Source organism: Plecotus auritus (assembly GCF_963455305.1).
Source record: "Plecotus auritus genome assembly, chromosome: 10".
Classification (NCBI taxonomy): Eukaryota; Metazoa; Chordata; class Mammalia; order Chiroptera; family Vespertilionidae; genus Plecotus; species Plecotus auritus.
Window position 1 is genome coordinate 15,180,239 of NC_137785.1, and position 14,207 is coordinate 15,194,445.

General features: G+C 52.2%; 1 protein-coding gene across 2 annotated transcripts in view; it reads right to left on the reverse strand.

Annotated features, from left to right (window-relative positions):
* The window catches only part of RELB (RELB proto-oncogene, NF-kB subunit), a 33,188-nt gene extending 24,251 nt beyond the window's left edge, over positions 1-8,937 (reverse strand). The window contains exons 1-3 of one of the 2 annotated variants that reach the window (XM_080643823.1): positions 8,868-8,937; positions 7,878-7,925; positions 2,685-3,025 (exon numbers count right to left, since the gene is read on the reverse strand). In XM_080643823.1, coding sequence (XP_080499949.1) covers positions 2,685-3,025; positions 7,878-7,925; positions 8,868-8,922 — 444 coding nt within the window. In that variant the 5' untranslated portion in view covers positions 8,923-8,937. Of the gene's footprint in view, positions 1-2,684; positions 3,026-7,873; positions 7,926-8,373; positions 8,438-8,867 lie in introns of those variants that run through there. The other variant, XM_080643822.1, reaches the window with a different exon arrangement.
* Positions 8,938-14,207: the final 5,270 nt, after the last annotated feature.

A 14,207-nucleotide genomic window follows, 5' to 3' on the forward strand; every position in this document is an offset into this window, starting at 1 on the left:
CCTACAGTTGGGCAAAATCATCTAACACTAAGTCTATCCATATTATAAAAGGCCTGTGGCTGTGATGCTGTAACGCCGTAATGACCGGTCATCAGGAGGTGCATTGAGTACCTCTCAGTCCCTCCTCCCCCCGCCCCCGCCCGTGAGCAGCAGCTCTCATGTAGGCAGTTCTCACCGCGAGCTACTAGCGGTGGAGAGCTACGAGCAGCGGAGGGCTACGAGCTGTGGAGGGCAGGGCAGCAAGCTACGAGCAGCGATGGGCAGGGCGGCCAGCTGAGGCAAGCGGAAGCGAGCTACTCGCACATGATTTCATGCGCACTGGGCCTCTACTCTACACTAATAAAAGAGCAACATGCTAACTGACCGTACCTTCGTGATGCCCACCAGCCAATCAGGAGCGAGTATGCAAATTAACCCAACAAAGATGGAGGATTAATTTGCATACACAGGTGCCAAGCAGCTGGGGGCGGGGCAGGACGCCTGTGTTGTCGCCATGGCGTCGAGTTAGGGGAAAACAGGCTGTCAGGGGAGCAGTTAGGCATCAATCAGACTGGCAGGGGAGTGGTTGGGGGTGATCAGGCTGGCAGGCAGAAGTGGTTAGGGGCAATCAGGCAGGCAGGCAGGCGAGCAGTTGGGAGCCAGCAGTCCTGGATTGTGAGAGGGATGTCCTACTGCCTGGATTGTGAGAGGGATGTCCGACTGATCCTGGTAAGATCGGGCCTAAACGGGCAGTCAGACATCCCTCGAGGGGTCCCAGATTGGAGAGGGTGCAGGCTGGGCTGAGGGACAACCCCCCCCCCCCCGTGCACGAATTTTGTGCACCGGGCCTCTAGTCTTATATAATAAAAGGCCAATATGCAAATTGTCCCCTCGACCAGGAGTTCGACCAGCAGGCAGGCCAGCCAACCGCCCATGCCCCTCCCCCTGGCCAGGCTGGCCAGGCCCCACCCATGCACAAATTCATGCACTGGGTCTCTAATATATATATATACTGATGGCCAGATTATTATGCATTCAAGATCATAATAATCTGGCCACTCAGTGTATATGTCATGCTCCCCTCTATGTACAAAAAGGGGGATGGTATTTATGTATGTATATGTTTACCTGTAAAATCAAAATCCTGCTGGAAGGACATATGAGATACTGATAACAATGGTTACCTCTGGGGGGGAAGTGCTTTCTGTTCATTTTAACTTAAATTCTGTTAATATAAATCTTTATATTTTCAAACATTTTGAACCACGTTATATGACTCAAATATTTAAAACAAAATGATGTATATAGTTTAAAAAACACACGCCTTACCTGTACCTATCAGAGCACTCCTCCCCAAAAGTAATCACTTCTATTAATTTTTGTTTTTCCTTCCAGAGATTCTTTATGTGCATACTCACATATACAAAATTAAAATCTTATTTTCCCTCTCTTAACACAAAAGCCAGTATCATACCCTACCCTCCTCCATTTTGGGTGAGGGATTGTTAATATATCTTGGAAATACTTCCACATCAGTACCTGATGGAGTCTTCATTTAAGATTTTTTCTGTATTAACCGTACGTATTTATATTTATCTTTACACTACACAGATATATGTGTTACAGCTGCACAGAATTCTGATGCGTAGCTGTTTGTTGATTCGTTTACCAGTCCCTCCCTGACTGATGCACACTGAAATGTCCTTCTTCTCATGCAAACAAGGCTACACTGGATAACCTCGTACATCCCTCTGTGCACCCAGACCAGCCGTGGGCAAACTACGGCCCGTGGGCCGGATCTGGCCCGTTCGGCTGTTCTATCTGGCCTGCGGAGCCAAAAGAGCGGAGGGTTCTCTTGCTCTCCCCTCCGCTCCTTTACTTTGAATTTATATTAGTTCACACAAACACTCCATCCATGCTTTTGTTCCGGCCCTCCGGTCCAGTTTAAGAACCCATTGTGGCCCTCGAGTCAAAAAGTTTGCCCACCCCTGGCCCAGATACAGACATAGCTACACTATAAATTCCTGAGAGTGGAATGGCCAGGCCTTAGAGCAATGATGATCTATATATATAAAAGCCTAAGCAACTGTTGGACCAGTAGCTATGACACACACTGACAACCAGGGGGCAGATGCTCCCACCAGTAGGTTGGCTTGCTGTTGGGGTCTGACGGACAGGGACTGGCGAGGCGGGCAGGACCTGGGCCTCTAGTGATAATATAATAGTACCAGCAGCTCAACTCTATTGAGCACTTACCAGCAGGAGGTCCTTAGCATGTATGATGAACTCATTCACTCCTCCCAACAGCCCCAGCTGGCTGGTTATTATTACCATCCCATTTCCTAGAGGAGGAAACTGAGACACAGTGGGGCTGCGTAACCTGCCCAAGGCTGCACAGTTAGCACATGGCTGAACAGGGATTCCAACCCAGGCAATCTGATGCTTAAGGCCTCGTTCGTGACCAGGCTATTCCCAGCCCCCCTCTCCCCCCCGCCCCGCCCCGCGTAGTTTGCATCAAGACTGCCAAAGTGCTGGGAAGAAGCCTCTCTCTGAAGGTCCTTTTGCATGTGGGGTCACGTGACAGTATTGCCAGCTCCAACAATAGCAACAGCGAGACTAATAACCACCATCAAATACATGACTCAATACACGCGATGCGAATCTTGGGGCGGGGAAGCGCGAGCCCCACCGGCCCCGGGCCCCACCTCGATGGCGGGCAGCGTCTTGCTGGCCTCGGTGCTGCTCTCCCCGAGGATGCTGCCGGCGGAGCGGCCCTCGCACTCGTAGCGGAAGCGCATGCCGCGCTGCTTGGGCTGCTCGATGATGACCAGGTGCGGCCGCGGCCCGGCGCCTGGGGCCGAGGGCCCGAGCCGGCTCAAGGGGCAGCCCCAGGGCGGCGGCGTGGCCGGGGGCGCGGCGGGGCCCAGGGTGACGGTGCTCAGGGAGGTTGCCCCGCGAGACACCAGGCGCGTCAGCCCCTCTCCCGGGCCTGACGGCGCCACCTCCAGGCCGAAGCCGTTCTCCTTGATGTACTCATCGATGATCTCTGCGGGAGAAGCAAAAGACGGTTATAAAAAGAAAAGGCTTGATGGCCCCCAGATCCATGCCTCTCCCGCCTCTCCCAATCCATTCATTTCTTGTGGGCAGAATGCCGGGGCCACAAAGCCAAAACACACAAAAGCCCCTGCTGTCCCCAGTTCTTGAAGCCAGAGACCCGGGGGCAGAAGGGGCAGTCTGGTTTCTCCTTCCCCTGCACCTGCATGTCCACTGTCCTCCCTAAGAGCACCACCACCCACCACGTGCTCAAGCTAGGAGGGTGCACATCTGTGTTAGTTGCTCATGATCCCACATCCGCAAATCCCATGCATGAGCTTCTGCCTCTTCCTCAATTCTCTCCACCCCCACTGCCTCCTGGTCCACCCTCCATGTCTTCCATCGGAACCACCACTCCTGTTCCCCCAGTCTGTCCCCCACACACAGCCAGAGAGGTCGCCTGTCCGAAGCCTCAAGTGCTTCCATCTCCCTTAAAGTCAAAGTCAACACCTCCCCATATAAAACCTTCTCCAAATCCCATTCATCTCAGAAAAGCAAAACAAAAACAAAACCCCACACCTCTGGTGCTGGCAGAGAGCCTTGCTGTGGCCTGGTTCCTGCTGTGCTGGGCCCTCCCGCCACCCCCTCTTACACGGATCCACTCTTTTTTCTGTTGCTTGCACCACCAAGCCTGGCCCGCTTGCTCCTCCATCTGCCTGTTCCACGCTTCCCCTCATTCAACCCCTGCTGTCTCCTCGTCCTCTGGTCTTCGCTCAAATGCCACCACCAGAAAGGCCCCATCTAATGCCATCTCTCTACCTGTTTTATTTCCTTCACAGCCCTTTGTCCAGTCTAACCTTATCTTATTCATTTCCTCCTTTTTCTACTGTCTCCCCCACTAGAGTGTCAGCTCCAGAGGGCACTTTGGTCTGTGACTGAATCCCCGGTGCCTGGAACAGCCTGGCACATGCTCAGTACAGTGGCAGGTGCTCAGTACAACTCACTGAAGGGATGAATAGTGACACGAATGGCAGCTGCCATTACAGCCTTTGCCAGGTGTCACGCACCACTAATACCTTGGAAACATGACTGTTAAAATGTCCCAACAGTCCCAGAAGTCACATTGTGACCCTCCCCTCAGCACCCCAACAAGGAAGACCAAGCTCTCTGTCTGTGAGCATCGGACTCCTCAGCCTCCCTCAGACGTGCCCTGTGATACTCACCCAATTCATCTGTGGGAGAAAGAGAAAGAGAAAGAGAAAGAGAAAGAGAAAGAGAGAAAGGTGAGGTCCAGTTAAGTGGTCAAAAGTTTCATTTTTAAGACAGGTTCCCCACCTCATCCTTTCTTGGTACCCTCCCCCTCCCTCCTCCTGAGAAACTGGGCTCTGACTCCCAGGGGTGCTAAACCCCAACCCCCACACCTTCTCCTGGCTACCTTCTATTTAGCTCCCAATGTTGGGGGTCCCAGGGTCAGGGTCCCCTCAAATGTCTCCCCAAAAAACATTTAGGCCAGGGATGATGAAGTGTTGTTGGGAATTGGAGGAAAAGCCGAGGGTCTTATAACCAGGGGGAAAATGGACACCAAAGATTCTAAACAAAAGGTGGGGGTGCTCTCTCCCTACAGCAGACCCTAGGCCCCTGAAAGTCACTGGCTGGTGTCTGAAGATCCCAGGAGGCCGAACCTCCTCCTCCAGGCAGCCACCCACTCTGCATCATAGGCTAGTCCCCCAGCAGTGCCCACCCGCCATCCTGGATTCACCCCCACTTCCTGAGGGAGGAGGGATAGTAATGCTGGGGAACCCTTATCACCTCAGCCCTAGAAGGGGCCGTGGAGAAACCAAAACCAACCTGCCTTTATTCCACAGACAGGACAAGGGGAACCTCACAGGGATAAGTGAGCCTGGAGTCACACAGCAAGCGCTGGCAGGCTGGGCCCGACGCCCCACCCCGGGCTGCCTGCACTGGCCATTGGCCTTGGACACCGACCAGCCTGATGCCAGACCTGTCCTCCTCCTCAACTCTCGGGGAGTGGCTCCTGGTAGCCAGACCTTTGCTCCTTGGAAAGCAGTGTTCTTGCACCCTTTATCTCATTTAATCTGTGACATCAACAGGGTGGGGAAGACACCCTCACTTGGTAGATGGGGACACGGAGGCTGGGAGAGAGGATGGGACATGCTGCAGATCACTGGCAGGACAGCCTCAAGTCGTTTGAACTTGGAAAAATCTTAGGCATCTATACTGAACGACCTGGGGGCCCAAAGATGAGTTAGACTTTGTCTGAGCCCTTAAGGAGCTCCTACGCCGCAGGGGGAAACTGAGGCCCCGGGCAACAATGACCAGAGCTCTGGACTGCCTCAGTTCCAATTCTGGCTCTGCTACTTGCTTGCTATGTGTCCCTAAGCCCCTTACTTAATTCATTTGTGCCTTGGTTTCCTCATCTATAAAACGGACACAATAATGTCTGCCTCATTGGGCTGTTATGAAAATTAAATCAGCTAATACTATATGGGAAGCAATTGGAACTGCCACAATAGTAGGTGCTATATAAATGCTGGACAGAGCACTGGCCTGCGCACTGAAGGGTTCCCAGTTTGGTTCTGGTCAGGGCATATGCCTGGGTTGCGGGCTCGATCCCAGTGGGGATTTTGTGCCGGAGGCAGCCAATCAGTGATTCTCTCTCATCATTGATGTTTCTGTCTCTCTCTCCCTCTCCCTTCCTCACCGAAATCAATAAAAATATATTAAAAAATAATTTTAAAAAATAAAATAAATTCTGGTTGCTATTAAACAAAGTGTTGGGAGACGTTTTGTAGACTGGGTAAACCACTTCCCATCTCTGGGCCTCAGTTGTATGTTTATAAAATGGGGCTGTTAGAAGACATGCTTTCAGAGCATGCAGTGCGGAGTCATGCAGATACTGGTTTGAATCCCAGCTGTTACTCACTGGCTATGTGGCCTGGGGCAAGTTGCTTAACCTCTCTGAGCCTTCTTCCCTTTAAAATGTGGTCTGAGCTCCTGTCTCAGGCATTAACATGAGGATTCAGGATCACACAGAGAAATGGCTTAGCACAGGATCTGACCATTTGAGGCCCTCCATAAAACTTAGCTAATATTATTGTTATCTAAAATCCTTTTTTAGCCAGGAAATACTGGGCTCAGCTAAAATAACACCCCACACTGGCCCACAACCTCCCATATAGACTTGCTGTCATCCAAGGGCAGCCAGGATGGGCCACACTTGAGCAGATTTGAGAGCAGAAAGCCAGTTGTCTTCCCTGCCTCCGGGCCTTTGCACAAGCTGGTCTGTGCCAGGATTTTCTTCCTCTAGTTCTTTGCATGGCCTCCTTCTCTGCAAATGTCATCTCCTAGATAGGTCTTCCCTGACCTATATCCAAGATAGTCCTTAGAACCCCCACTATAGTCACTTACAGTTAGGTGCCTTTGTTTGATAATTTACATTAGAATCTGACATGACCTTATATTACAGTGATTCGTATCTGTCGGCTGTAGACTATGAGCACCACAGAGTGAGGAACATGTCTGCCCCATCGCCGCTGTTTATACCCAGGACACTGCATGTGTCTGTCCCATCAAAATGAAGGAAATTTTCCCTCCCACTCTATCTCAGTAGTTCTCCCATCCTCAGCCTTCAATGAGATATTACTGACCCCAAGATTTCTTCATAGCCTTTATCACACTTTATAATCCCTTGTTTAATTTATTGTTTACCTGTCTGCCTCCACATCTAGGTAGGGAATCCCATGAGGGTGGAGCCAAGGCTGTTTCAGTCACTGCTGCGTCCCCAGCACTGCCCAGCACAGAGCCAGGTACAGAACAGGAACTCAATAAATATTTATTGAATGGATGACGTCAGAAATTATTCTCAGTTGAAACCAAAGATCTAGGTCTCAGGAAAGAAAAGTCTCGGCCTTGTTCCAGCCCAGAACCAGTGTTTGGGCAGTACCTGTCCCCAGTGCCATCGCCAACCACTCACTACCACCCAAACTCACAGATCTGTTAGAGAACCCGCAGGTCCTCCTCCACAGCCAGGCCAGCACTTCTGTGTCCATCCCAAGACTCTACCTCCAGAGAGAGGCTCAGACTCAGCCCACTGGGACCACTGAGTTTCCATGGTGACAGGACTCATCCCTGCACTCCAAATCTCCGCATATTAGTAAGAGAGATGTTTCATTTGGCTATGATTCTGCATTTCCTTGGGCGGCACTGAATTTTGGGTGGCACGAGCTGAGGGACCTTACAGACCAGTGGTTCTCAGCATCTCTTGGAAACTTGCTAGAAATATACTCTCAGAACCCATCCTAGACCTACTGAATCAGAAACTCTGGAGGTGGGGCCCAACAATCTGTTTTAACAAGCTCTCAGGGTGATTCTAATGCACATAAAGGTTTAAGAACCACTGTTATGGACTGTCTATTATTGCACCACTAACAGTTAACACTTATTGAGCCTTTACTGTACGCCAGTCACTGCTTTGAAAGTTTACCTGTATCAGCTCATTGAATCCTGTCAATCCTCCTAAAAGGGGAAGATACTGATTTTATGTCCATATTACAGATGAGGAACACTGAGGTCCAGAGAGGGGAAGTGACTTGCAGCCCCAAAGTGCAAGTGTGATTATTACCCTCTGCACTGCCATGTGAATCTCTACAGAGAACTCCTCTTAGAGTGTGAATAGGTGCTTAGTTTTACCTGTCCAGCTCCTAATCACCTGGGAGGTAGGGGCATCTGGAACCCCCATCTAGACGAGCAGGGAAGGACACCATCAAGGAAAGCTGTGCCCAATGGATTCCCCCCTCCCCTGTCCTGAATGTGCAGGTGGGCAGGAGCTGTGGAGGGCTGCTCACCCGTGGTCCTGGAAACGGCCAGCGAGAGCGAGGAGAGGTCCGGGGACCCTGCAGGAGGGAGGCAAGTCTCAGGAGGCGATGGAGATCCCTCAGAAATCTGTCAAGTTCCACCCTCTTCCTCTCCTGCCCCCCTCCCTTTCTCACCCCTAGCCCAGAGTCTGGCCTTGCCTCCTTCCCTAACTCGGGAGCAGGTTCTTTAGTTTCTGTCCTTTCACCCCACCCTTTCATCACATTCAGGCCCCGCTCCCTCTCTCCCTTAAGGTCGGGTCTCTAGGAGTCCTCAACCTCGGTTAGGAAAGCTACCGTTCCCTTCCTTCTCTCGGGGTCAGACCCTAATCCTTAACTTTTTCAGTGTCAAGCCAGTCCCCTTCTCCCTTCTCAGACCCTGCCACTACTCTCTGAGGCAAGCACTCCCCATTCTTTCTTCTCTGAGTAAGGCCCCTCCCCTCTTTCCAAACAGTCCCCACTTTTCCCTCTACTAGAGTCTAGCCCCTACCTTCGCCCCCTCGGAGTCTGCCTTCGTCCCCTTTTTCCCCCCCTCAGGCCCCGCCCCTTACTCTGAGTAGGACCCTGCTTCCTTGTTAGGCCCCGCCCCTTCTGTGAGCCAGGCCCCTCCTTTTTTGCCATCTCGGAGTATGGCCCCGCCCCCTTCTCACGCTCAGGGAGTCTGGCTCCGCCCCCACCCCTCAGGAGCTGGTCCCACTCTTCCTTCTCCGAGTAGGCCCCGCCCCTCTCCCTTGGAGTTGGGCCCCGCCCCCTTCTTTGCCTCAGGATCAGGCCCCGCCCCCTCCTCACTCTGTAGTGGGACGCCTCTCTCTTACCTTGGGCCAGACCCTGTCACCATCTTCAGCCTCCTTCCTTCCCTCTAATACAGTATCCCCCGAATCCTCACACTCTCCCCACAAAACCCCTAGACTCCTGTAGGAACCCCCAGAACCCTCGCATCACCAATCCCGTCCGACTCCTCTGCTGAATCCCGGCCTCGCTTACCCAAGGCCCCCAGCTCAGGCGCAGCGGACGGTCTGGCGACGCGGCGACTCGGCATGGCCAGACCAGTGGGGACCGACGGCCCGGAGGCCGGCCCAGACTAAAACACACAGGGGGCAGGCCGGGCGGCACGGTCCAGCGGACGATCACGGGTCGGGCGAGCAGCAAAAGGCTGGGGCCGCAGGCCGGGCAGGACGCGCGGCGCCCGGGGTTGCGGGGGGCGGCGGGCCGGGCCGGGCGAGCGGCGGGCGGGGGCGGGGCGGCGGAATTCCCCGGCGCTGCCGGCCTGCGCGTCCATTGGCTCTCACCCCGCCATGACGTCTCACAAGGGGAACGGGAAAACCCCCGCGCGTCACGTGGTCTCGGGGGCGGGGCCGGCCGGGAAGAGGAGGTTGGGTGTTTGGGAGGGGCCAGCGCTCCTGGCCATTACTCTGGCGGAGCCAACTGAGGCCTGCTTAGAGCCATTCCCGCCCTACCCATGGAGCAAGTTGGGAACTGAGGCTCCCACCCCACCCCCAAGTCTGCCAGCGGAACTTGAACCTGTTGTTTTTCTGGATGGAAGGGAAGCTTTGGGATCAGGAGAGCTCTACAGCTTTTGTTGATAATGATCTTTAGGAAACTTACATGGTTTCTCTCATTTTCTGCAAATTGAGAGTGAAGGTATTTTAACGTTTAAATCTAGAATGTCAGCTCTAGGATTTGCCTGTTTTGTTCCTTGCTGTATCCCTAGCACCAGAAACAGCGCCTGGAACACAGTAGATACCCAATGAATGTTTACTGAATGATTGGGTGGATGTTTTATCCCTCCCCACTACCCCTTCAACTTTCCCAGAGCACTTTCAGCTTCAAGGCTCAGTAACTCAGTCCGGGAATGATGTCAGTGTAGCCCCAGTGTACATCCTGAGCTGTGTGCCTGACCCTTGAGCAAAGTGTTTACCTGGGGGCCTCACAGATGCTTCATACCTCACAGTCGCATCAAAGGCATGTGATAGAACCAAGATTCCTTGCAGAGGGGAGACTGAGGCTCAAGGAGGGGCAGCCATTTGGTTAGATCATAGTCCTAAAGCCTCCCGTTCTTCAGAATGACCATCGGTTCCAACTTGGATGCCGGGCACCCTGACCACAGAATGCTACATCTGCTTGTGTAAAATTCGAGTGTTTCTCTTATCTCCATGGTCCACAAATGATTATTAGACATACAAAATAAAAAAATAAAAAATTAAAAGCCCTGGCCAGTTTGGCTCTATGGATAGTGCGTCGGATTGCAGACCAAAGGTTCCCGGATTTGATTCCGGTCAAGGGCATGTACCTCTGTTGCCGGCTCCTCCCTGGCCCGAGCCCTGGTCGGGGCAACCAATCAGTGTGTTTCTCTCACATCATTATTTCTGTCTTTCCCTCTCTCTAAAAATCAATGGAAAAATATCCTTGGGGATTTAAAAAATAATAAAATTAAAAAATTATTGGACATACACTTATTGAGCATTTGCTGTGTGTCAGGGCCTGCACTGGGCATTGGGGACACAGCACTCACCAAGCCAGGCCTGGTGCCTCTCCTGGGAGGCAGCAGCAGTTCTCAAAGTGTGGCCCCAAGCCCTTCAGGCTCAAGTTGGAGTGCTACTGCTAGACAGCAAAATATTGAGCAAACTTTTAAAAACTGCCAAGGGCCAGATAGCAAATATATTACACTTTAGACTCTGAGGGCCAGACAGGTCTCAACATTCAACTCTGCCATAATGCAAAAGCACCCAGACAGTACAGAGATAATGAGCATGGCTGTGTTCCAATAACATTAGGGATACTGAAATTTGAATTTCGTATAATTTTCACGTGAAACAAAATATTCTTCTTGAGCTTCTTTAACTATTTAAAAATTACACAAAAGCTGGGAAAGGCTGCATTTGGCCTGTAAGCTGTAGTCTGCATACAAGGGCATTGCAAAAGAGGTTATGATTGAGGGTCCAGAAAGAGGGCCTGGGTTCAAATCCTAGGTCTCCCACCTACCAGCTGTGTGACCTTGGGCAACTGACTTCATCACTCTGAGCCTGATCTGTAAAATGGGTCTAATAGGATGGTTGTGAGGATTATATGATACTAATAGCACTGGCCGGGTAGTTCAGTTGGTTAGAGTGCTATCCCGATACGTCAAGGTTGTGGGTTCGAGCCCCGGTCAGAACATATACAAGAATCAACCAATGAATGCATAAATAAGTGGAAAAACAAATCAATGTCTCTCTCAAATCAATAAATGAAGATGCTAAGAATGGCACTCTTAAATGTGCTGGGCACTGTTCTAACACTTTATGTTCTGAAACCTTGGACAATTTTCTTAATTTCTCTGTGTTTTCTCATCTGCTCTTGTAAGCATTGGATTTATTACAGTGTAATGGTGCCAGGCACTGTTCCAAAAGCTGGGGACATAGCAAAGGACACAAAAGACAAAAGCCCCTTCCATCATGGCACTGAAATCCAAGTGAGGGAGACAGATGGAAATAGATAAGCAAATACATGTCTGGTGGTGATGGCAGTATTACAGAATAAAGCAGGATATACTAGTATGGAGTGAGGTTAGAGGGTACTATTTGGGTAGGAAGTTGAGGAAGGTTCTGGGATAACATTTGAGCAAAGAGCTGGAACTGTGAAGGATCCACTGCATTCCGGTCTCCTTGCTATTGCTTGAATATCCCATCCATGGGGTGGGAACATGCATGGCACATTCAAGTAATAGCAAGGAGTCTGGAGTGGAGACTAATGGGGAAGTAGTGGAGAGTACAGCAACGGTCTGTAAGGTGATGAGAACATCAGTATTAAACTTAATGAAATAAACCACATACAGCTCTTAAACTAGAGCTTGGCTCATAAGGGACGTGGAACAGTGGCTCCCAGGAGCCCACCCGATTAGCCTCTGCCCCTTGCAAATGTCAGGTCTCACAACTGTGTGTTGGATGAATAAGTAAAAGGACATGTCAGAAATCCTCAGTCCCTTAAGGGAAGACCTGGGGGTGTCTTGGTCCCTGCTGTGTACACAGAACCCCCCCAGCTCAGGAGTGTCCAGGGGAGGGGCTCAGGGAGCATTTGTTGACTGGTTATGTCAGTCTCTCCATCAGTGTCAATGTGGGCCCATTAGGGTCCCACTTCTGGATATGTGCTTGTAAAGTCAGGACTGGCAAACATGCATTCAGCAAACGTTCCGGCAGTGCCTCCTGTGTGCCAAGGACATGGCGGTGACCAAGACGCCCTAGCTGTCCTCACAGGGCTCAGTTCAGTGGAGAATGACTTATCCCCAGTGAGGACCCAGAGTGGACAGGGCTGGAATGTGGGACCCCAGGGAGCTGGGGGGGAGGGGGGCGCTTAGAGGAAGTGGTCAGGGAGGGCTTCCTAGAGGAGACATTAGAGCTGCAACCTGGAGGATGCACAGGGTCAGGTAAAGAACGTTGTGCCTGGGGAAGTTTCCCAGGTAAAGGAAGAGCATTCGCTACAGCCAGGAGATCATGGCAAGTTAAAGCAAGAAAGATGAAACTACAGGGGTTAAGAAGTCCCCCCCTCTCCCCCACCCCTACTCTGGCTCACCAGTTAAGATCCTGGGCTCTTCTCCCAAGGATACTAGGGAGCCATGTAGGGTCTGAGTAGGGGATGGGCAGGGTCAGATTTGTGCTTTAGTAAGTTCTCTGGTGCCCTGGCTGGTTGTTCAGTGGTTAGAGCATTGGCCCACAGACCAAAGGATGCCGGTTTGATTCCTGGTCAAGGGCATGCATGTACCTTGGCTACTGGTTCAATCCCTGGCCCCGGTCAGAGCGCCTGCAGGAGGCAACCAGTCAATGTGTCTCTCTCACATTGATGTTTCTCTCTCTCTCTCTTTACTCCTCCTCCCTCCCTTCCACTCTGTCTCTAAAGATCAATGGAAAAAATATTCTTGGGTGAGGATCAAAAGAAAGTTCTCTGGCTACTGGATGGTGGTGAATGGGAGGGGCAGGACCTCAGGGAGAAGGCTGGGTGAGAACCCAAGGGGTGAGAAGGATTCTGAACCAGGTGGTGCCAGTGGAACTGGTGACTCCTGATTGTGGGGTAAAGCTGATGGTCTTTGCCAAATTGGCTGTGGGAGGAGGGTCAGGGGAGATGAGGCCAGTGAGTGGCCACACCCCCTGGGTTCCTAAGCTTTCTCCTAGGACAGTGGTCGGCAAACTCATTAGTCAGCAGAGCCAAATATCAACAGTACGACAATTGAAATTCCTTTTGAGAGCCAAATTTTTTAAACTTAAACTTCTAACGCCACTTCTTCAAAATAGACTCACCCAGGCCGTGGTATTTTGTGGAAGAGCCACACTCAAGGGGCCAAAGAGCCGCATGTGGCCCGCGAGCCGCCATTTGCCAACCACTGTCCTAGGACACTGGGAGCCATGGAGTGGTGCAGAGTACGAAAGGGAGTGGAGTGGGCCGTGGCTCCTGAGAGGTGGAAAAGCCTGCAGTACTGCGTGCATGTGTGCGGACATGCATGCACACGTGTACACGTGGGGTTCTGAGCACACCAACATCTCCCCCGACATGGTGGATTCCCTGCCTGGCTCTGCAGGGCGGAGTGGAGGTGAGGCCTCAGGGAAGGCCCTCAGCCCCAGGCCTCCTCTCCCTGCAGTGTTAATGAGACTATCCCCTGATCTGTAAATCTGGGAATGTGGGTTCCAATCCCGCTGAGTGCAGGGACGCCCAGAGGCCTGTCTCCTCACCTATGAAGTGGGTCAATAGCCCCAGCACCCAGTTGTTGGGAAGGCCCATGGGCCATGCACTAAGAGCTTGTTTGGGTCCTTGCGCTGACAGCCCTGGGAACGCTGGGGACCCCCCAACAACTCAAAGCACTAGGCACCACTCTGAGCAAGGGTTCACCCCAACCCCTGCTGCGACCTGGGGAGGCAAGCTCGTAAGTCCAGAGAAGGGAGGTCACGTGTCCAGGGTCCAGAAATGCTGAATGCGGAAGCTGGTGAAAATGGATCAGGCGGTGGGTGTTTGCTCATGAGGCAGGCCTGGCTCCTGTCCTGCCTGGTGGCATGAGGCCCGAAAACAATAAGTGGGCACAGGCAAGGCACTGAGCCTCAGCCGGCCAGACGCCGTCTCATGGGTAAGAACATAGGTGCAGCGAGGTCACAGCAAGCAGCTTCCCCATCTATGAAATGGGGACAGTTAGGGAAGCCCCATCAGAGGACTGGGAGAGGAAGGGAAGGGTGAGAAAGGGGCCTGGCCCAGAGGGTCACGGTCCCCACCTGAGTCTTTCAGCCTGCAGGTCTCCTTCCCAGACCTGGGAGAGCCACCCATACCTGCTCTCTGAGGTGACAGAGGAAGGAAGGCACAAGGGGG